Source organism: Diadema antillarum, unplaced genomic scaffold (assembly GCF_040938485.1).
Source record: "Diadema antillarum isolate AM-2024a unplaced genomic scaffold, OU_Dant_1.0 seq00000620_RagTag, whole genome shotgun sequence".
Lineage (NCBI taxonomy): Eukaryota > Metazoa > Echinodermata > Echinoidea > Diadematoida > Diadematidae > Diadema > Diadema antillarum.
Window position 1 is genome coordinate 97,754 of NW_027271543.1, and position 23,959 is coordinate 121,712.

General features: G+C 37.7%; 1 protein-coding gene across 3 annotated transcripts in view; it reads left to right on the forward strand.

Annotated features, from left to right (window-relative positions):
* Positions 1 to 23,959, forward strand: part of LOC139736033 (SH2 domain-containing adapter protein F-like) — a 90,585-nt gene that overhangs the window by 29,604 nt on the left and 37,022 nt on the right. The window contains exons 1-2 of one of the 3 annotated variants that reach the window (XM_071646777.1): positions 4,656 to 4,978; positions 19,545 to 19,701. In XM_071646777.1, the coding sequence (XP_071502878.1) occupies positions 4,850 to 4,978; positions 19,545 to 19,701 (286 nt within the window). In that variant the 5' untranslated portion in view covers positions 4,656 to 4,849. Of the gene's footprint in view, positions 1 to 4,655; positions 4,979 to 9,209; positions 9,239 to 19,544; positions 19,702 to 23,959 lie in introns of those variants that run through there. The other 2 variants (XM_071646778.1, XM_071646776.1) reach the window with 2 other exon arrangements.

The window sequence follows — 23,959 nt, forward strand, 5'->3', positions numbered from 1 at the left end:
GTATATAAAGGAATTATTTACTGTAAAGTGAGAAGTAAGACAGTATTTTTTTTCCTGAGGATTATCTTATCAATATGGCAGTATTGTAGGATGTCATTTATGAAATCTAAATTATTTGTATTTATGACATTAGTCAAGTCATATTTTTATCATAGGTAGCTTTAAGTGCACTCTGTTCAAACCAACATTTTGTTCGATATTTCCTTCGTGAAATTTGAAATTATGAAAATGTGTGAAGTGGAGGTTGTTAGCTCACCTGAGCCGAAGGCTCAAGTGAGCTATTGCGATCGCTCTTCGTCTGGCGTCCGTCATGCGTCGACCGTCGTCCGTCGTGCGTAAACTTTTACATTTTCATCTTCTTCTTTAGAACCCCTTGACCAATTTTCACCAAACTTGGCAGGTACAGCTGTAGGATCCCTAGGGGGATAGGATCTCAATATGCTCAAGTGGGCACCATACCCCACCTGGGGGGCCCCAGAGGGGCCCAACCCCCCCCCCCAAAATTAAGGAATCTTAAAAAATCTTCTTCTCTAGAACCAGAAGTGATAGAGCTGAGTTAATACTATGAATTAGTACGTTGATGACTGTAGTTTCAAGTTTGTTCATGGCGGAATCGTAGGTGCCCCCCTTGGGACCCAGGGGAGGAGGGTTTAGAGTGGTCCTAATGGGGCCCAAATTGTACATTTTTATCTTTTTCTTAAAAATGCCATAATGAATTTTTACCAAAGTTGGCAGGTAGCATCCCTCGGGAGAAAGAATCTCATTTCCATCAAATGGGCACTATGTCCCACTTGGGGAGCCCCAGGGGGCCTAAATTTGGACCAAAATGGTAAATTTTCATCTTTTTCTTGAAAACCCTATCCCTAATTTTTACCAAACTTGGCAGGTACTGTAGCATCCCTAGGGGGATAGAATCTCAATTCCATCAAATGGGCACCATGCTCCCCCTGGGGGCCCCAGGGGACCCCCTCCCCCTCTTGTAAGGAATCTTTACAGATTTTCTCTAGAACTGGAAGTGATTGAGCTAAGTTAATACAATGAGTCAGTATATTGATGACTGTAGTTTCAAGTTTGTTCATGGAAGAATCAGGGGTGCCCCCACCCCCTTGGAACCCAAGGAAGCGGGATGGGATGGGGGGGGGGGGGTCCAAATGCAGACCTAAATTTTCATCTTCTTGCTGAAAACAACATAATGGATTTTCACCAAACTTATCAAGTAGCGTTACCATAGGGATAAAATCTCAAAGTGTTTGAATGGACACCATGCTTTCCTTGGGGGCCCCAGGGGGTCCAAACCTCCTAATCTAATGAATATTGAATAAGTTTCCAATGTTCTCAAGTAAGAGTCTGCAGGAATGCGTGGAAGGTGAACTTGCGATACTCAGGTGAGCGCGTGACCCCCGGGTCTCTTGTAATTGTCACATATTATTGTTCATGAAATGAAAAGTACTAATACTATTGGGAAAAATGTTAAATTACCTGAAAGCTGGAGAGGTTCTATGTAGGCCTACAGCAATTGTATTTCAAAATCTTTTTTTTTTTAGAGTGTGGTGTGTGGTTAAGTGTGTTGGTAACATGTAGAAATAAGTTTGCAAATATAATTGCATTACAAGAGGGCGTCATTCTTGAAATATTAGGGCGCCCTTACTCAAACTATTACGTAAAGTGAAAAGTATCAGCTTTAGAATGATATATAAAATTGTGCATTAATGGCGACGATAACAATCAGAATCAACAAACACATAACTGCAAGATTGCAAAATACCCTGACACTCCAGCTTGGCCTACAGTTGTATATAATACAAATTGGAATAAAAGAAAAGCAAAAAAAGAAAAAAAAAAGAAGGAAAAAAAAGGGGGAAGCCTTGCTTTTGTGCTGAGGAATGACAGTGCTGTATTGCGAACTCTAGAAACTCCCCAATGCCTACCATCATCTTATGATGCCGTTTTCATTCTCAGTGCTGCTACAAGGGGGGGGGGGGGGTCCTACTTACCTGTTGATCAGAATGCAAAATTACTTTGTTCCCTAAAGGAGACAATCCTCTGATCCTGGCAACTTCCAAATGATCAGTCTGACGTCATGCATGGCAAACCTCTTCCATCAAATCTTCGCAGATGGGACAATTGATAGTCTGCAGCAAAATGGCCTTGAAGATCAAAAAGAGCGCATGCACAAAGCGGTTCTCTCGCAGGTCTGTGGCTGCGTAAATCACTCTGCCTCCAAGATGATCATTGCCTGTGCTTTGCAGGGTTAAACAGACTGTAGGCCTACATACAATGTAGCGTATCCCTTGATATTGTAGATGCTTTTGGTTTGGGTCAGAGCTGAAGATGATTAAGTTTTGTTCAAGAGATATTAATCCCACCAAGCATTGTCTCAAACTTTAATAAACTGAACAGTAATTTGTGCAGATATATTCAGAAATGTATTTGGCATTCAGACAGAACAGTGGATGTTATATTTTTTTTAAAGTTGACATTGAAAAGAATGTGTAGAATTGTTTTACATGTTTTTAAGTCATAATGTCATTGCCTCACAAGTCTCCCATTTACCCACAAACAGCATCCTCTTGAAACAAAACAGAATAGCATCTTTTGCAACAAATTATTGTAGAATTGTAAGGACTTTGCGGGAGAGGATTTTGCATTTGCTATAAAATCATCCATGAAATAGCATGCTTTATCTGTTTTGGACTTTTTATTGTCACAGTTGAGAACCGGTAAATCAGGTACTTTGTGTAATTTGCATAATTGTAGTTGTGACCAATTTCTCTGTTAGGTGTTAAACATGTTAAAATCCCAGATTTCCATGTGCTGTACATTTTTATTTCATGTATTTTTATGTTTTGTAACAAAATGTATACTCTATTTTGTTCATTTATGAAAGTTAATTTGCAGTTTAGGATTGCGCAAGCGTGGATTGGTCTGGCAGATTACCCCAGCAGATACTAGGGTGGAGTGCTAGAGGGGAGTTGGAAGGGGGAGGGGGAGTACTAAATGGCATACTATGAAGGGACATATGGCCATGTTTGATACTAGATTTCCTGTTTCCAGAAAGGTTGATCCAACTCTTGCTAAAAATAGGATTGCTGGTACGCTCTATTTCAGGAAGGGTTTGTCAATGAAATGTTTTTTTATAGTTCAAACATTTCTGTGTTTATCATGTACATGTGTTGTACTGTTACAGTTGTTGCTGAAGCCTCTAAAATGAGGTCAAATGATGTGATGAAATGTGATCAATTAAGATGAAAGGGTAACATCATGTGCATTGGGTGATGGCAGTAAGCCTGATTCACTATGAAATTTATATGCCAAGTCTAGTCCAGCTATCAGAGTATCACACTTAGTCTGATTTCCTGTCAGTTTTATTTTTGACTTAGGCCACCCAGTGAAGGTATGAATCCAGGATGTTTAGTCTTGATTCTAGTGATTCCATGCAAAGTGGAGTCACTCCAGAATTTAAGCTACTAAATATCATTTTTTTTTAAAATCAGCCTACAGTGTGGGGGTCATAATAAACTAACAATGCATGTTACAATGTATGTTTAATGTTGACTGAAAACAATGTCTTTTAATTGGGTACTTGAAACGATGACTTAAAATTGTCTCTCCAAGCAATCTTATGCTTTTTTTATGACAGTGTGAGATATCCTTTTGTATTTTTTTCCAAAAGAAAATTCTTGTAATTTCTAAGAATAGTAACTGGAGTTGTAAATAGAATAGCAAATCACCTGACCATAAGTTCTTAGCTGTTTTTGTTCTGTTTGTAATTGATTGATCCTTCTCCCCAGGCCCTCCCCCCCCCCCCCCAAAGGTTTTGAATGCATCCCAATTGGGTTGTTGTACACACATATTAATTAGGGTTGGATGAAAGTGCCATTGGTCAATCACACATTGGGCAGGAACAATGTGAGTAGCTGTGCCCAAGTTTGCAGCCTTGGGGAGCCAGCTTCCTCTCTGTTCCGGTCAGGGGTTTATGCGTGCCAACATGCACATGATGCAAAGAGTAAGCAGGGCAGGAGCAGCAAAATTTTCATGCTAATTTCCTGGCCTTGTGCGACTCACAGACAAGCGGTATGCGATATAGTTGTGCCCAGAAATAATGCAGATATATTTATCAGCATTGCCCTCAGTGGTTAGGTGCTGATTTACATCCGTGGAAAGAAGCGAAAAGTCAATGAACCATGTGCGCATAGAAGATCAAGGGGAAATATGATCGACTCTAGTATCTTTTTTTTTTTACGGAACGAACTTGGAGCACATCCTGCATAGGAAACATACATGTATGGCATGAAAACTATCTCACTGCAGAGTGAAAAGTTTTCCTGTTTGACTGACTTAGATTGTGGCATTTAACGTGGTAGAGTCGGTTACATTAGACCTTCTTTTCTGGTGATTGACAGTTTCCCTTATGAGAGTTTCCTTCATTGAAGCCTCATACAGGGGGTGAAGAAGTAGGAGCTAGGCATTACCCTTCGGAGGCAGGATCATACATTCACATGTCTTGGCAGAGGCCCGATCATGATCACTTCTTCCAGTGCAACCAGGACATTCAAGAACATACAGAGTACACTGCCAAGTGTTGGCTACAGCTTTCGTCAACTCTGACATGTTTCAAGTGCCTCACAAGAATGTTGACCAGTGGAATATTTTAAAAGCTGTGTACCACCTGGAGTGAAGATCTTCATGGATTAAAAATCATTTTTGGATCATCTGTGATATTTACATGAGTCTGTCTTCCTTCACTGGCAGTGCCGGGCCAATCCCATTATGGACAGTGATAGTTGCCTTGTGACAACTTTTAGCCTATCACAGATGTTGGGTTGAGTTGTGAAGGTTTGAGTATTGAATGGATTTGATTCGCTTCCAGATTCAGCTACCGTCTTCAAACAAAACAGATAGGAATATGATGCAGCGTCAGTGCAGAATGGCGGTACGATACCGCAATAGGTATGATGCACAGTGGAAATTTGGAAAGGTATGTTTATATGTGATATTACTGGAAAATCTCTTCGTAGTTTTTTTTTTCGTATTGTGTCTTAATCTTCATATTTCATATGACATTACTAATCTGTGAAAATGACAGTTCGGGGAAGGTACACATAGTATGGCATCTTCAGTTGACCCCCCCATCCCCTTGATGATTCATTTTGTGGTGTTCATGAGGTTTTGTATTTGTTTTGCTTTCAGATATGAGACATGCATGAATGAATTATAAGAAAACAGCCATCTATCACAAGGAGAAACACTCTGCAGTTTTTGTTACATCTTCTTTGTGTGAAATCAATTCTTCACAAGTATTCAGATTTCGTAATCTCTCTTTCCTTCAGTGAAATGATGAATCTAGTCATTTATGGCCCAGAATAAGATTCTCTCGTGAGTTATTTACTGGTGAAAGGGGAATTTACCACCCATTAGATTCAGCATGTGCAGAAATATTAGTAGAGCACATTAATGAAGTGTGAGGACATTTGGACAATTCATTCAAAAGTTTAAGTATTTGAAGTCTGGTTTATATATTACTGTAAAAGTAGATATTTTCGTGCGACTAATTTTTCACGCTCGGCTGGGTAAGATGAGTTTCGCATGTTTTTTAATTCCGCGGAATTAAGACATCAACTACTGGAACACATGGCAAGCAAAAATATTTGCGTGCTGTTGTTTTCATGCTAGTTTCTGGCTGTGCGAAATGTGCAAAAATTTCAACACCGTGAAAATTTCCACTTAACAGTCATTTGCCATCATTGATGGAAAAGAACGTGACTTCAGTTTGTAATGTCACATTAGATGAACAATATGACAAAAAATACAAAGAGAATACCTCCTTGAGGAGGCAGTAGAAATGTTATAACCCTTAGCATGTTAGTAACAAGTGATGGAAATGTCTACTTTTAAAGAAAACTAAGGTTTGTAGATTTCTCTCGATATCTACTTTACTTCATCATACTTTTGTGACATCAGGTATTGTTGTTGCCTTCCCTTCCAGTGATGGTGGCAAATGGATTTTCATAAAAACAATTAAAATATGTTACATTTGAACAGCTTTTCAAAATTTCCTCAAAATTCACTTAAATGTGTTCTGCTAATTTTCCTGCATTCAATAGCTTCACATATTATATCTTATAATGTTATTATGTTAAAGTCCCTGTTTGTGGAGTCTGCCATGCAGTTACTTCTGATGCTTCTGTGGGAGGAGGGGGCTCGTGAGCTTGTTTGTGTAAACCACATGTGAGCCACTCGTGTTGAGTATTCATGACCACAGGATGCTTGGCTATAAAGTACAGTGGCCAGCAATAATGTCCACTGCGTTACAAATGTACATGCACATAGAATGTAATTTGTGAAGTGCCATGGTAGGCCAGCATGATTGTTCACCACATACAGTATGTCCATTTTTTTTTTCATCATGAATTTGTCTGAATCATTACAGGGCCTCTTGGAAAAAGTTGGTACTTTTAGGGTGCTTTCTGTAGAAAGTGAAATGGATGTTTTCATATTCATTTAACAGGACATGTCATGTCATCTCATGGCAAATAGTATCTCTGTAATGTGATTGGTTTATGTGATTGGTTGAATCAGCATCACATACCACTATTAGTTGCATTACTTTATTGTTGAAAGTAGCAAATAGTCAAAGACTGTACTAAATGTATGTATGTCGAATGCATTTGTCCTTGTGCAATTCTGTTTGGCTAAAGCCAAAGGCAGATGATATGAAGTGAAACTGGGACTTGGGTGTGTTATTCATTTGTCAAGAGTATCGCCTAGTGAAGGGCATATGGATATGAATCACATAAGGGTGTAAATAAGTGTCTGCTAGCTAATGTTATGAGATATTTCATATGCAGAAATTCAGACTTGAATTAGATGTAAGAGAATGCTCTTTCAGTTTTGGAATTCAGTGAAGTGTCCAATTGCAAATTGACATGTAGTTTGAATTTGGAGTGACTTTGTTTTGATTTCAGTATATTTGGAGTGTATGGGTATGTTGGTTGCAGTGGTGTTTTTTTTTACTCCCCGGTTTGAATCCAGTCAGGAAGCCAAAATAGAAGGTGCAACCCTGTTGCTTCCTGGAGAGAGGATGTATGCAAGGATATGGGTAGCCTGGTTCATTAGCCACACTTCTCCACAACTTCTCTGGCTCCGTCTACCCTTTGCAATGTCAGTAGTACATGATCAGATTAATGCATACTGGAGTTCATCATCTAATCCTTATTGTCTTTGAATGAAGACTACAGTATATATATATATGTCATCTTATAACCCTGTCGAAATGTGAGATACAATCTGAGTCTTGTGGGATAGATGCTCTGATTCTCCTTGAGAGGTGACTAAAATGGTGGGTCTGAAACCAACTCTAGCTCCAGAATTCCCCCTTTGATTCATTTGTTGAGTTCTCTGGATTGTTCCCTCCTCATCATCAGATTGAGCGTTCATGACATGTGTCATATTTACAGAGAAAACAAGACACAAGATAATCTTAGCAATGATTTGTTTGGCCACAATTGAAGGCAGGAAGATTTCACTCTATGATTCAGGATCAAATTAAGGGCCATTGTATTCATGAATGTCTGTATTAATCAGTGCTGAGCTGCCATTGATTCCAGAGATGGTGAATTTTACCACAGTAATCATCTGTATACTATGCAGCTGCCAGCAACAGTCAGGCTGGTTGTTTTTGTAAGATGTATTGGTTAGTGCTTGTGATAACTTTGTGTATGTACTGTATGTATGTCAGTTTATCATGAGTTTTTGGTTTGAATGATAAACCATGGAGTGTGCAGAGCAAACAGCCAGTGTGTTGAAACAATTCTTTTTTTTTTCATCAAAAATAAAATATTTATTTTCCATTCAAAAACAAGTTGTCTTCCATTTTTAGCATGCATAGTGTGAGCATTGGCCCATTTCAAATTCAAAATATTTTTCAAAGATATTTCAATTAGCTCCTTTATTCCTTGTTTTCCATGACAACACTTTGTAAGACCTATCGAGGAGTTTGGAACAGATGCCAAAGATATGTGTAAAGGTGAATTTCAGACCAGTTATAAGTTAGCCTTATGGAGAAGAAAGAGTAAAACATGACAAGTACAAAGTGAAAATTTGATCAAAATCAGATTAAAAATATTATAAGGAAGTTATAGAATTCTACAGATTTGCTAAGTTTTGCTTATCAGTTTTTGAACAGTTGATATTAATTCTGAAGCGAGATAATCTTAGCTCGGGCTATTAAAGTCATTTTATACAGCCATTCTCGACCACCCAAGTTATGTGCGAGATCAGACCTATTGCCCCCCTCACATCAGCCTGGTGTGCTTCCCATGAGCGTGAAAATTCAGGGGCAGCAGCACGCTTACTTGTGAATACGTACGTATTCAGTTCTGTTGTTAAACATTGTACGTTACGTGCAAAATACAACCAGTCATCAGCATAATAATATATAGGTACTGTATGGCACTGTACGTACTGCGCCAGTCTATACTTTCCACAATTTAATCATGTCATTTGACATTTTCCAAGAGTTCGAGCGTTTTATGGTGAGCAGTGACAGCACAGAATGGTGACTGTACGTGTATGCAATACATAATACACAGTGCGCTGGTGGCAACAGTACAACAGTAGTACGTACTGTACAGGTTGTACATGTTAGCAACCTGGAAGCCCCATACACGCTTTGCGGTCATGGGACAGTGAATTTAGCCCGCATTGGAATGGAGATCATTCCTTTTATACTGACATTAGCTCGGACCTGCAGCGGACCTGATCTACCTCCCAAGAGCGGGCTAAGTTTAGCTCGGACCTGCAGCGGACCTGATCTATTGTACCTCCCAAGAGCGGGCTAACTTTAGCTCAGGCTAAATATTTTTTTACCTTTCATATCGGGGGGGGGGGGGGGGGGGGGGTTAGCTCGCTTCAGGTCCAAACCTGAAGCTAGCTAACTCGCAATATAAAAGGGGTATAGGATGCCATGCAAACTATGAAAGTAAACAGTGACCACACTGCGATCAGCATATACTGGTTACAATGTGTGCGTTTCATATGTGGCCAAATTTAGAACTTTCATTGTGATAGATGTACATGTAAGTGAATAGCGTCATCTGCAGTGCTAGCTAGACAATTCTTTGTTCTATTTTTTCAAGTGACAATTCATGTGTAGGTACTTCCTTGTGCAGTAGTAGATGAGGAATACTGCTCTACCTTTTAGACTACAAACCAACTTCTGTTGTTAAATATGTTGCGGGTAAGAAATTGTGTATTTCCTTGAATTTGTATCTTGTGATGACACAAAGGAGTCTTGAATGCTTCATTTGCAGTGTTGGCACATGACTTTCAATGCTAGAATTATAGGAAATAATAGACAATTAAAGCCTGTTTTCTTTATCCAGTTTGTAGAATTGTCATTATCGTATAGTATCATGCAGTGTGGCTGGGAATATGATGTACACTATGCTAGGACATTGCAACTGCAGATAATGTTAGAGATGATCTTTGTTTATGTGATGGTATACCATCAAACTTTCACCTACATTGTACAAGTGTAAGTGTAGTCATGAATCGGAAGACAAGTGAGATGCAATTAATAAGTACTCTGTATGACTGAGTGCCTGGTGAGACAATGTATCTTTAATCTTGTGTTGACTTGCATGACATGCCTGTTCATTAATCGTTCAAGAGAAATACACAGACCAGTTCTCTAGTGTCTGCCTGTTTGCGCCACACTAAATTGTGTAACTTACTGTCAAGACAGCATTCGACGGCATAAACATTCATCGTTGTGTGCAATCAATCATCGGCATTTATTGTGTTATAAATATGAAGCTGTTTTGTCATGTGAACTGCTGTGACAATAATGAAGATATAGCTCCATGTACGCACAATTCTTGTATGGTACCATGGTGCTCGCGGTGCTGGAGCCTAATGTGAGACCAATGTTGTGTAATGAACAGTCTGATATAAATCCTGTTCCCAGTGAGCTCACTGAATCTAGCATGAATCTTAAACCAACTATGGATTTAATACCACATTCAAATTGAAGCCTATAGATACCACCTAGAAGCAAGTGTGGGAATGTTTCCACCTTGCTGGTATAGAGTCCAGCACTAAAAATACAATGACACCGAAACAACAACATTTTTTTTAATGTGGTCTCTGTGAAGGGAAGTGTTATGGAGAGAAATATAACATGTTTGTAATTATTGTTGAGGCTACTCGTGAGGACAACCCACCTTGTTTGCTTTGTTGATATCATTACTCCTTGTTTTGAATTAAACGTCCTCACTTTAATCAACTTCACTGGATGCCACACTGTTGCAAAAGTATCTAAATACTGCTGTTTAAACAGTTTTAAAATTACATGTTTAATGTAAAAGAAAGCATATGCTTCCGTTTTGTCCAGCATCTTTTTTTTTTAGAGAGAGAGAGGAAAGCAGGAGAGGAAGGAATCATGATTTTGATAATGAAGGTGTTCAGCAATCCTCCGAGCAGTGTTTGTTCTTGTCAGTTGATCATACGAAATGACTATAATGAGATTCAAATGACAGGTGCTGAGAGGGAGGGTAAAGGGGAGGAGGGGGAAGGGGAATACATACATTACAGTGATCACTAGACAGAAAACAAATTGGCAGATGAAATTAAACAATTAGGTGTAGATTTTGTCATTAAATGATAACTGATTTCCATTTTCTTCTCGTTACTCTATCATTCCTGATAGATACCTGAGCAAGCTGAGTGTTGGCAATCTGACTATCATGATGATTGCACTGCATTAGGGACTAATGTTTGTAGACCTCTCTAAACTTGAGAGACTTGTCATTGTGTATCTTATAGGCCATTTTTTTTTTTGAAAGGCAAATGTGGTATTCTTTTTTAAACAGTGACATTGGTCACACATTTACATTGTACAATCAGACTAAAATTAAATAATCTTGTCATTACTGTGTCACCGATCTAATATGGTATATATGCACATAAGTTTTCACTTTATATCTTTGTGTGTGGTTTTTAATGATTTGATAGGGAAGTAATTACATTTTATATCTTTTGAATTGAAATGATGTGGTTTAGTGACCAAAATATTGAGATGACTTAGTACCATCATATGACTGTGTGCAAACTGGGTTTTTCATGATACATCATTTAACCAATGCCACTGTTTCATGTGACTGGGACTCATTAAAACTTTTTTCTTCAACAATTTCTATCATCTAGTTTAGATTAAACTTGAAACCTGAGTGGATTTTTTTTGTTTTTTTTTTGTTAAATCAAAGATGATTCAATAGTTTACTGTAAGATCAAAATATTTACTTGGTTGCTGGCTAGACTTACTTCCTTAATCTGCACTTGTATCTGTTCATAATGATGAACATTGTATTGTTAGGTGTCCTGATTCATTTTGTTTTGTAGTATTTAACACTGAGGAGGTGTCTTAAGTACTTTGGATACTTTGGATTGAGTGTGAAAGGGGGATGGAGGAGGATAGAAGTCAGGTCATGCAAATAATTTATAAGTGGGAGCCACTGTTCCTCCCTCCTTCCACCTCTAACATAACAAAAATAAAATATTCACATCTTGTTGAGCACACTGATTCTGTGTAAACATTTCCTGCAAATCAAGCATAAGATGCGCTCCATTAAGACCAAACTGATGATAGCACTGTTGGAAATATTAATTGTTTGCTTTTTTTTCCCCTTCAGTAATGCAATGAGATAAAGGACAGTGCATTTTATTTTTGTTTGCAGTATTATTGTAGATGTCCAAATGTTATATAGTTTCATATCAGGAGATGAAAAAGTAAGATGTCTCTTTATACTCTAGTAGCTGCCATGTGGGAGAAGCCGGAGAAAGATGTATTAATTTCCATGGTAATGGCTCCAAGTAAATAAGAATGGTGACCTTGTGCTCTATGTACAGATCTATGAGTAATTCTTTCTCATACGTACCATCTGGAATCTCTGTATGATATAAATATTATTTTTTTCTTGTCTGGTTATTTGCTTGCTGGTATTTTCTATTTGAATTGAGGATATTCAAGTTAATGTACAAGATCGATTTGCAGAGAAGAATCATGGGGCCTTAAGTGTCAGAGAGCAGTCAACCTAAACGCATTTTTTTATTCATTGTCGAACAAACGCCTGGCATCCTGTCTTTCACAGTATGATTTAAAAGTGCATAATAGTAGGAACTACATTTGTAGATATGCAGTGCTGAATTACAATGTATGTTGTTTGCCCAGTGTAAGTCATTTACGTTACTTTCATAACAAATATTATTTCTATCTAAATTTTATAATCATTTTCACATTTGTGTTCACAATTTGACAAGACTTTTTATAATCAATGACAGGAGCACATATAATGAATTTTGATTTTAAATATCCTCACATTTTTATGTGGTAAACATTGTACAGAGGTGTTGCAGCCTTAGCTGATATGAATTAATCATGTAATGTCATGTAATATTAGTTATATTATTTATACATATTTCTTGTATCTTTATGCAGAAGATATAACATCTACTGCAATATTTTTCCTAAATTTTGTAAGTATTGCTCCCCCCCCCCCGCCCCCCAAATTGGATTGAACTGAATTGAAAGGTATTTATTGGATAACATCCATCACAGCCCACCGGACTGAATTATGGACATTTTACATGTATCAGCATGAATACATTAAAATATATACAAAAATACATTAAAAAATATTAACTATTGCACAATAAAGGTAACCTTTACCATTAACAAGATAAAAACAAATTTTACAATTACAATTTCTAACACCACTATTCTTATTTTCATGAATAATCATTATTACTTATACAAAGAACCTTGCTAAAAAAATCAACTTCTTTCTCATCTACTCATCTTCTTCTTGTTCTTCTTCACTTCCCTTCCTTCAACCTCTTCTTATTCCCTGCAACAATATTCAAATTTATTATCATAATCACACATATTTTTCATCATAACAATAAAACCACCATTTACACTATATTACAAAACAACAATCAATATTACATTCATCAAAAATATACACAAAACACTGGGTTTGTATGAGCAGAATTGTTCAAAATATATCAAATACCAAAAAAATACAAACTTCATATTTCATACAGAACGTAGGAACATGATATGGCAATCAAACTAAGATCAGAAAAGTTTGCTTTAAGCCAGGCTGACACTTGCACGATTCTGTGGCACGCATTGGCACGACTCGAGTTGTGCCAGTGCGCAAACTAGTTGTAAACTGGCGTTGAAGTGTGCGTAGACCCGTCGTGACCTGACGTGCCATGCCGGGACGAGAATTTTGAATTGTTCAAAATTTTGGTCACGACTTGCCACGACAAAATCGTGGCCAAAAGTTGTGCAAGTGTCAGCCTGGCTTAAGACTAAAACAAAAAAAAGAAGAAGAAAAAGGTGCAAAATGAATATACCGGTAATTAATGCCCCTTTTTCATTTTCAACATTATGCACCATAGGAGGCTCTCATAATTTTGGCATTGTTTGAAAACTTCAGATAAAAATAATTTCACTTTGTGCATTCAATTGACCATTGTCATTCAAATTCCTGTTCCAATTGTTTAACACAACACTGAGCTTGAATGTATTTTGGTTATACATCAACTATAGATAGGAAGGACTCTACTCATCAAGTTCGAATCAGGCTAGCACATAACCATAACTGAGAGTGGTTAATGCTGCACCCTTGAATAGCACAATGTTAAATAATCGATTCTGCAGGGAGGTAAAGCAAGGAATCTAAATGAAATACAAAGAATGAAAGAAATAGAGCATATCTATATCAAAGGCATAGCTTTGATTGCTACTGTGCATGAAGTTCATGTACTGTACTTAGTGCTGTGAGAGAACAGTTACACCCTGGATACATTGTACTAATTGTAGCTTGGGATAAAGTGTCAAAAGAGTGTAGTTAGAAGAATGTTGGGTAAAAGCCGGGAAATATCAGTGCAAGCAGGTCCATTGTTTAGTTTTACAAGAATAACAATGACAAAGAAACTGTTGATTCCAATCCAGCAGATTTTCCACGTGTGCAGGGTTTCACTTTTTGTTTTGATTTTTGTTGCCCTTTATTGTTGCTCACTTACATGAAACCTACAATCTTGTATTAATTGTTTCTTATGCTAAATTTGATACAATCTAACGAAGAGAAGTCGTTCTTTGTGCATACCCGATACTCGTATGATGAAATATTGCATAGATGTGTTTCCAATGTACCGGTACTAGATTAACCTAAAAAATGTAACATACACGTAGACACATGGTGTATGTACATCACATTGTACCTGGTATGATGTTTAATATCAGTGTTCATTTGTTAGTCCATGGGCCAAGAGCCGAAAAATGGGTTATTGGTACCACCTGAGGTGGCAAAACCTTTTTGGTGTCTTTTTGTTTGTCGGACATAGATATGTTTATCAAGCTATGATAGCATTTCCAAATGAGTAGCTTTGTCATAATAAATGAATTTTTAACCAATTTGGTCTCATTTTTATATCCCTATACTTCTAAATCGAAACTAACCGCCAGACAAAGAAGAGCACTGTCTTCTGTATGTCCACAGGTGTTCTGTTGTAAACGCGACGCGCTTAGTCTTTATGCAAGGCAGCGAAGGGAATATCCAAAGGGTTATGATGTCCACAGCTGTCACGCGGTGTGCTTAGTCTTTATCTAGAACAATGTACGGTTATCATTATCTAAAGTTCCTAATAAAAGGGATTATCTATACTGTTTTTATACTACCCTTTCAACAATACATCAGTTTTAAACAAAAATCACTCTGTTCATTGACAACATTATTTATTATAATGTATTGTAGTGTACTGGTACATTGTTTTTGCATTATCTTTCATTGTTGGATGGAAATAAAGCGGCATTGGCGTGGTATTAGCGTTTTCACTGTAGCGTTTTCACCGGAAAATGATAAATGATTGAAAAATACGGTAAAGTTCACGAGGAATTGCTTTTTTGTTGTTGCTGTTTTTAGATAAAAGGATATAATACTGTATTATAAGCTTTGGATATTCCCTTCGCCGTCTTGAATATTAGACTAAGCGCTGTGGACATTATCATAGCTTGATAAGCATAGTGTATGCCCGACAAACAAAATGACACCAAAAAGGTTTTGCCACCCCAGGTGGTACCAATATCTGGCCTGGCCCATGGACTATGTGAAGTGCGATGATTCTCTATGGTATGCACCAGTGTGTATTGCACTCAAAAAGAAACAAATAGACAGATGCCACTTATGTCACAACATGTAAATTGTAACATCAACTTTGAGTCTCGACTTCTGATATTAAAGTGGAATGTCTCTTGGCATGCCACATATTGCATTGTGCACTTGGTGCAAATAAATGAAGAGTGAAACTAAACTTTGATTACTTTAAAGATGGGGTTTTCCTGAACCAGACACACATGGCTTGATCGTGTTGTACATTGTCCAGGTGAACCGTTGATTGTGTCCACTGGTTGAATTATCAAGGGAAGCCATTGCAGGCGGTACTATTGTTACCATTATTGAAAACATTGCGGTATGGCTTGAACGTCAGGTTGATGGAGTTGATGATCATTCATGTAGGCCCTACATATTTTCACTTGATATTCATGATGATACACCTTGTACGTTGTATTAAAGGATAGCATTGTAAGTGTACACTGATTAGAAAGATGAAAAAGGTTTTGATTTTCATCTTGGAAGAAAAGTAATGGTGCTTGTTTTCATATCGCTTATCTGTTGCTATTCTGCAATGTCCAAGATTATCAATCAACTGTTGTTCACAGTTTATAGGAACATAAGCATGCCTAAATGATTATCAGAAATTATATCATTGCAACTACATTTTTTCAATTTTATGCAATCCAGCATTAGATATAACATCAGTGATTCTTGTCAGATGCATGTTACCTTTTATTCCAGCTGACTACCTGACTACATTATATAGCACATACATGAATGTCAACTAAGCCTTTTTACACTTGTGTTTCTTAACCCCAGACTTTCTCTGACCCAAGACTATCGTTAGTCCCGTACCAATTTTTTCAGCTTTTTACACTGGCCAATTAGTCCCGTACTATCTCTTGTCCGGGGCTAAGGAGAAAACTGACCTTTTTATACTCGTATTTCTTAGCCCCGGACTTTCCAAACCACATGAATATTCATGATTACTGGTACGCTGTGCACTGTACACGTACACGCACGCACTGACAGCACTTGATTACCTCGTGTCTGATTGGTCATTGGGGGTCGGACTTCGTCTCCGTCGCTTAGCCCTGGATTATTTTTTCGTTCTGTTTACACTCACTTGCTTGGCAGCGCAATTGTGGTGCTAACCCTGCTATTTTGCCGGGCCAGATAGTACGGGATTATCGGTGGGGCTAGCCCACTTTGGCAAAAACGAGTGTAAACAGAAAGTGGGCTAAGGATAGTCCCGTATCAACGGTGGGGCTAAGCCCCCCCCCCCCCCCCCCCCTTAGCCCCACCGTTGGTACGGGACTAAGCTAAAATTTACAAGTGTAAAAAGCCCTATAGTGTATTTATAAGCTGATATTTTCATGTGGCTTTAATTTTCACGAATTTCATGAATCACAGTTGGATCGCGAATTTAACAACACGCGAAAAATGTCTCAATGCGCTTGGGTGATGATGCATGTACGTTAGCGTCGGCGTCAATTCGCGAAAACAACATCTCGCCAAAAACCGTAAATATCTGTACGCGAAAATAACAGCTTATACAGTATTTCCAAGTGAATGAAGATTACATGCATGGGCAGAAGCCACATTCTCGGTACTTTTAATGTTCTTCCAATATTCTTTTGTAGTTGCATCTGATTCATCTTTACGCGCAAATGAAGTATGTATGACATCCTCCTATGTAGCTGAAGCTGGGGCCTTGTTAGAAATGTATGGAAATGTACCAATATGTTTTCATCATTTCATATACAAGACATTTGCAGCATTTTGCACAAATGATTTCAAATTTCAAAATCATGCTCCCAAGAAGCTTGGGGTTATCAACAATTCTTAAGCTAAACAATCAGCTGGCTAACTATATCAAATGAATTCCATAAGTAAATATGAGTTATTTCCAATAACATTTGAAGATTTGAATAAACATGTCAATCTTCATTCATTTAATGAATACGTGCAGGGTCCCCCAAACCAAATCTTTTTTTTCCCTCAAAGATTTAAAGGGAAATTGACAAAATGAATGAGTCAGCACTCATTATAATCGAGAAGGGTTTCCCCCGACATGATTTGTTCACACAGTATAGTCATTTCATGTGGCAGACAGACAAAATGACGAAAACATCATCTGTGATAGAAGTTTCGTCCCCCCTGTTCTCCAACCAAGGTCAAGGGGTCAAGCAGTGTCACAGCCAAGCCAGCATACATTGTATCTGGCCATCTGTTTCTGTGAAGTGTACAGGAAATGGCGTTGTGCATTTCTTTCACCAACTGCCTTTGTTCGTTGGGGGTGGGGAAGGAGAGAGTCTGGCACAGGGAAGGAGAGTATGGCTAGGTTGGAGTACAATGATATCAGACTTCTACTATATAACAAAGGAAATTAATACTAGCTATGTAAACCAGGCAGCATGGGCAGTTTTTAGTTTCTATTGCATTTAGTATTCATAGTTTTTTTTATGAGAATGTGTATCACATTTTGAATTTATCAAAGGAGATCAGAGTCACATATCAGACAGAGTAATATACTCTCACGAGATTTTACACAGTACAGGAAGAAGAAGAAGAAGAAGAGTGGCCAGTTGAGTGCCAGTTATATCTTTGTATTCAGAGTAGAGAATACTTCCAATTATTCAGTATAATATGCTGTGCATGTAATGTGGTATTTGGTACCCTGGGGTACCAAATAGGAAACTTCATTTCGTTGAATTATCTTCTTATTTAAAGGTCCTATTTACCTTTGGGAACAGTGAATTGAACAATTTTCAAGATATCACATTTGATGCATATGTGTAGCTCTGTTGTATCACAAAACATCCTGCCATATAAAATTTTCTCAATAAAGCCTAATATTTAAGGAGATATCAATATTTTCTCTATTATAAACCATAACTATAGATGGTTAATAGTCTGAAAACATTTTTATTATACTGTAACTATTGTTCACATTTTGTGTATTTAACAATACTTAACATCGATTATACAGATTCATATTTTTACAGTGGTTAGTTCTATCCCAAACTCACATTTTAGAACTATTATAAAGCATTAATGCTGGGTTTTTGTTTCATCTGCAAATGGTAAATTAAGCCTTTAAGCACTGTACCCTGGTTTTAAAAAAGTAAAAGTAATTTTGAGTGCTTAATGCATGAAGATTTTGTTGTGTTAGTGACCTTGTACCACAACGAAGAATGACTGTAATACATCAAATGTAGATCCTGATGTGTAATTATTTTGTTTTTTCCTCTCTCTGTGATTACCAAACAGTATAATACTAATGCCCTGCCATAGTGGCAGTATACAAAATGTAGGCAGTGGAATGGACACTGTGCAGCAGCAGCACTCAGCAGCACCAGTCTCATTGCCTTGTACATGGTAATCATGGGCTGGTTCTGTGGATTGCAATGCATTAATGTCCAAAATGATAGCATTTTCAGAATGGATTTGGAGAAATTCATCCTTTTTTGTGTGTTTGACTATATTAACCATGTCATAACAGGGACAAGTCGTAGTCTTAACACAAAATAACTGAAGTCGTCTAGGAGACACTTTTTTATGATTACGGCCCTGTATTTTCATTTTCATGTCAGCGAGTAAAAGTTTCTGTTCTGTGCTAATGAGAAAAATCTCTTTGATACTTTTGGTTTCATTTTTAGATCTCAAGGAGTAAAATTTTCCATTCCTTTTTAAATGAGAAATCTCTTTTTAATATGTTTTCCACTTGAAATATCCCTGTTTTGTAACTACTTACTGTAGATGGAGAAAAACTGCATGTGGAGACATAAAACTCATGGTTGTGTAACCCTCATTTGTTACCAGCAGTTTTGTGACAGTTTCCTGTTTTTCAATTGCTATTGCAAGTCAACAAGAGTCAAATAGCATCTGAATCATGATTTACAGAATTTCTAGTGCAGAGATGCACTGGAAGATATGCACTTGAGTTGACTTTTATTTTGAACATGTCCAAAATGTAAAATCGGCTTCAGCATATCTCTGTGAATCCCTATAAATAGCTAATGAATACAAAGAATGTCAAACATGTCACCAACTATTCTATTATTAGCAACGGATGTGAACGTATCTTCAAAATTTTTGAATTCGTTGGGTATTCATTGGCTCAATATGCTGTCGTGTGACAGGGCCTGCTTAACTCATTGAGAATGAGTCCTGAGTGTATCGAGCAAGTGTCTATGGGAAATGCGTGTTTTAGCAAAATCAGCCTGTCGTCAATGGGTTAATCAACTGGTGGTTTCTACTTCTCCCTGCTGCGTGTATGCCAAACGTACAGCTTGAGTAAAAATTGAAAGAAGCTTATCATGTGGTCATTTATTTTGTTTTTGTCATTCCCTACAGCCAATCGTAATAGATGACTACAGCGATCCCAAAGATGTCCTCAAAGCAGTACAAGAGAGTGGAATGGTCATTCCACCAGAGAAACCGGAAGTGGGCCATCCTTACCCACCAGAGGATGACTATTCGGTGCCCTATGAAGCCCAGAAGATGATCAGAAGTAAGTCAATCATTGTGTGGAATATCCTGTCAACTTGCAATTATTCCAACTCAAGTATTTTCTTGGTCACAAAATAATGAAATATTGTATGAAAAAAATTACAGTGTCGTTATCTTTACAGCTCATTCTTCTAGCAAACACACAAGAAGAATAGAAATATTCTTGCAGTTCAGTATGTCACGCAGCTTGATTGCATAGCTATGTGTATCATAGAAGACAATCACTCCCACCAACTAGACAAAATTCTAACAATGTACAATTAAGTAATTACTCATCAGTTTTCAGAACAAAGCTATGTCACTATTATCTATGTATTCAGATATTGCCATATATTCAAGTAAGTCTTCATTTTGTCTGAATACAATGTACTTTTTAAAAATCTTGCCTTGATAGATGATAAGAATGCAGTCAAATGTCTATGATTTGTCAGATCATCAAGCAAAACTTGTGACAACATTTTTATTTCAATTGAATTCTTGTTGTCTTGTTAGGTGTGTTTGTGTGTTGGAGAAAGACAAAGGGTTGGGGGGGGGGGTAGGAAGGGGGATTGAGGGAGGTCTTCAGAAGGAGCAGATCAAGCCAGATTAACATTGAGCATAAATTTAGCTCCATGCTCTCACTGCAAGTACGTGTATATAAATATGCACTAGCAACAGATAATAATCTAGAGATGTGCAAGTGGAAATCGGTCGGAGTTGTGTTCCTATGCTGACTATCTACAGACAGCAGCTGTACAGTTTGATACCACAGGGATTGATGTCAAGGTGTTCATCATGCTAGGAATGAACCCATCTTTATCCACCATGAATACTATACACAATTTGACATTGTAGGGCTTATGTCTCATTTGCAAAACTTTGCGGAATTATGTTTTGTCTTGTCATAATATTATTGGTAATTCCATGTTTTTGGACTAGCATCAATATTCTGTGTGTTTAATTTATAAGTGGTAGGTTCTCACAAACACAAATGTAATCATAGTGCACAAATCTGTACCTCTGCACTACATTAGTGTCAAAGACAGTGACTATAAAATGTAACCTTTTAGACTGGCTGGCATAGAAGGTTGGTAACATTTTCAAGCCCCCCAAAATGCTAATTCCCAATATTAGGTGGCTCTGTGCAAGTTTCCTCTCGGCAAAATTTGTATAGCAGTGTACGCCTCACTTATGGACAGCATTTAGTATGCAAATTGAGCAGGTTTGTATGGGAAAGCTTTCCAGAACAGTCTTCCATAGAATTGCCATTGAGTTCATTGAACATCACGGAGAGCAGTCTTTGTATCACACTCACATTTATATACAGTGCATTTGAAAGTGGCATTGAATTGGCAATTGCATAAATTTTCAGGATTACTGACATTATATTTATACGTTTGGACTTATGTTATTTTCTTACTCAGTGAATTGACACATTATATGTTGTGTGTTTATGTCCGTTTTAAAATAAAGAGGTGTCGTTTGAAAGTGATGGACAAATTGCCCTTCCACAAATTATTCAGTGTTTTAAAGAGTAGCCATGATAAAAATCAGGGGCCGTTAATACTGGGATCAGATATGAACCCACCTCTTGATTGCTAGACAGGCGTCATATCCAACAGACTACTGAGTTTTCACTTCATAGCCAGTGATGGTTCTAATCCCTTATAGCAACATATACTGCATATTCATTGAAATTTTAGAATGATTCTTGCATCAAGTTGTTTTTATTGCTACTGATTGATAAATTACCCTTCATCGACATGAATAAACATCACTTATTCAGTGTTTTGTTCCCACCCAAGTATGTATGGTCCATGATATTTATCATGGTTACGATTCAAAATACTGAGTTATCATTGTTTATTTATGTTGATCAAGGGCACTTTGTAAATCAGTTTCGATAAAAACAACTTGGTGTAAGAATGATTAATATGAAAAAATAATATGAAAAAACAAGTGTTTTTTCATGGTATTAGAGGTAAAAACAACCAGAAGCATAATAGGTCACATCACACAGGAGTTATTGGTTTTTGCATAGTGATGCAAATTTTTTTTTTTTTTCGCTATCATTCAGACATTAAAAAAAACACACACACAAACAAACCAAAATTACTCTGCTGCAACATGAACGGCTATGAATCTCCAGACTGCCCATGCCTAAACAATGACCAAAGTGTGACCCTGGCAACCCAGGTTTGCGGAGTTGCATTATGGGATTAGAAAACAGCAACAGCAATAAACTTGATGGTTTCTTTGCATGCCATTCACCCACAACATGCAAGCAAGATATTGTGATTATCAAAAAAGAAAATCAAGCTGGACCCATTTTTGCAACATGATGCGTATTGCGAGATTTAAGATTTATCTGTGTGTCCAGGTGCACGTACAAAAATTATCATTTTTTTTACATTGCATTGCTAATATCAGTTTTCAAAAAGTGTTAATTTTTGGTGTGTGTGTGTGTGTGTGAACGAGACCATAGTTTCCCCATTCTAGATGTGATGAAGGTTAGAGCCATGCAGGTGTAATTTCTGTGGTGGATCCATTTTATCTGTCCTGGCAGGTTACCCTTGAGCTGGCTTTCCTCTTCATAGGAATGTGCAGGGAGGATTTAAGGAGATATGTCATGCTCTCCTCACCTTGTTTGCAATCGTTGATCATAAGTGCATCAGTCATGTTTACTCAGGGGTTAAGCTGGCATAGATAAACTGTCATGTTTAGTCATGTCAAGGAGATTCATGCCAGATGTCTCGATCAAAATATTGTGGCAAACAACTGACAATTTCTAAATCATTATGAAACTTCTGGAAGTAAGGACCTTTGCTAAATTGGTCTTGAGGGAGAAAAGTGAACATGTTAAAAACTGTACAAGTATTCTAATACAGTTGAACCTCTCTTATCCGGCCTCCCTTTATCCGGATCTCTCTATTATACGGACGCATTCTCGCCGTGATTTTTTTTTTTTTTTTTGATAATTACGGGAGGAAAGGGGGAATCCCAACTCCTTGAGAACTCCTACACAAACACACATGAATTACATATTACTTCCAACATGATTAACATACATTACATCAAATTTCCTTCCAAATTGCTTACCTTTAGACATTTTAACATCCCCAAACATCCCCAAATCATCGCAAGAACATGGACACAAGATTATGCGCTTGAGTCCTCTCACATGTAACGATGAAAAGGTTGCAGTATACACATTACTACATGTGGTACTACAATGGGCTACATCAGTACATGTGTATGTATATGCACATGTATAAAGCATTGAGTCTCCCGTATCCGGCCAAATCCCTTATCCAGATGAGCCCCGGTCCCGACTTGTCCGGATACGAGAGGTTCAACTGTAGTCCATATTTCAATACCAGTGTATGAATATAATTGTAGTGCTGAAGACCTAGATTTCTCATTCCATCACTGTGATTCGGATCACAAACCCACAAATGTAACGACTCACCATTTGTTCGGTCCTGATTTACAAAGTAATATGTGTACACAGTGTACATGTATAGGTATAACAAGGTTTGCTGATGAGTGACAGTTAAATGAGCAGGGGAAACTTTAGTAAGGTACAAAAGGGTGAAGAGAGATCAAGATAAGTAGGTCATTACATTGTTTGTGTCCTCTAGAATCACAGGAGTTGACAATGGTAACTAAGTACAGTAGTATCGGTCTATCATCTGTTAGCTGTAAGTTGGGAGGTAACAAAAGCTGATAAGTACACACATAGTCCAGCAAGTATACAGGATGCAAATGTGGCAGTGAACAGGCTCAATGCCAGGACTATAGTCTGGATCATAGCAGTGCTTTAATTTCATTTGTGAGAAGTGCTGCATCTTAGCTAGAACAATTCAGGATACCATGTTAGTCATTACTGTACATACAATTTGTACATAGTTGATCTACTGGACAGATACTTGTACTGGGTCTATATTATACAAATGATGCACAGGATAGAGTGCGTTAGTGTAGGCATATAGTGCACTCGAGGGTATTTACAATTGTGAAACATGCACGAGGCGAAGCCGAGTGCATGTTGCACTACATTGTAAATACCCGAGAGTGAGCTACGCCTCCACTAACGCCACGAAATAATCCTGTGCATCATTTGTTTTATAAAATGGGTCGAAAATTCGAAAACTAACAGCATTTGTCAGCGTTTTTCACGTACCTTTGTGGGTCAAGACGTCCGAGGATGTTCGTCCCAAACATTTACGCACGTCGCACTCGGAAATCCCGCACATGTAAGTACTGTACGTATAAGCGTA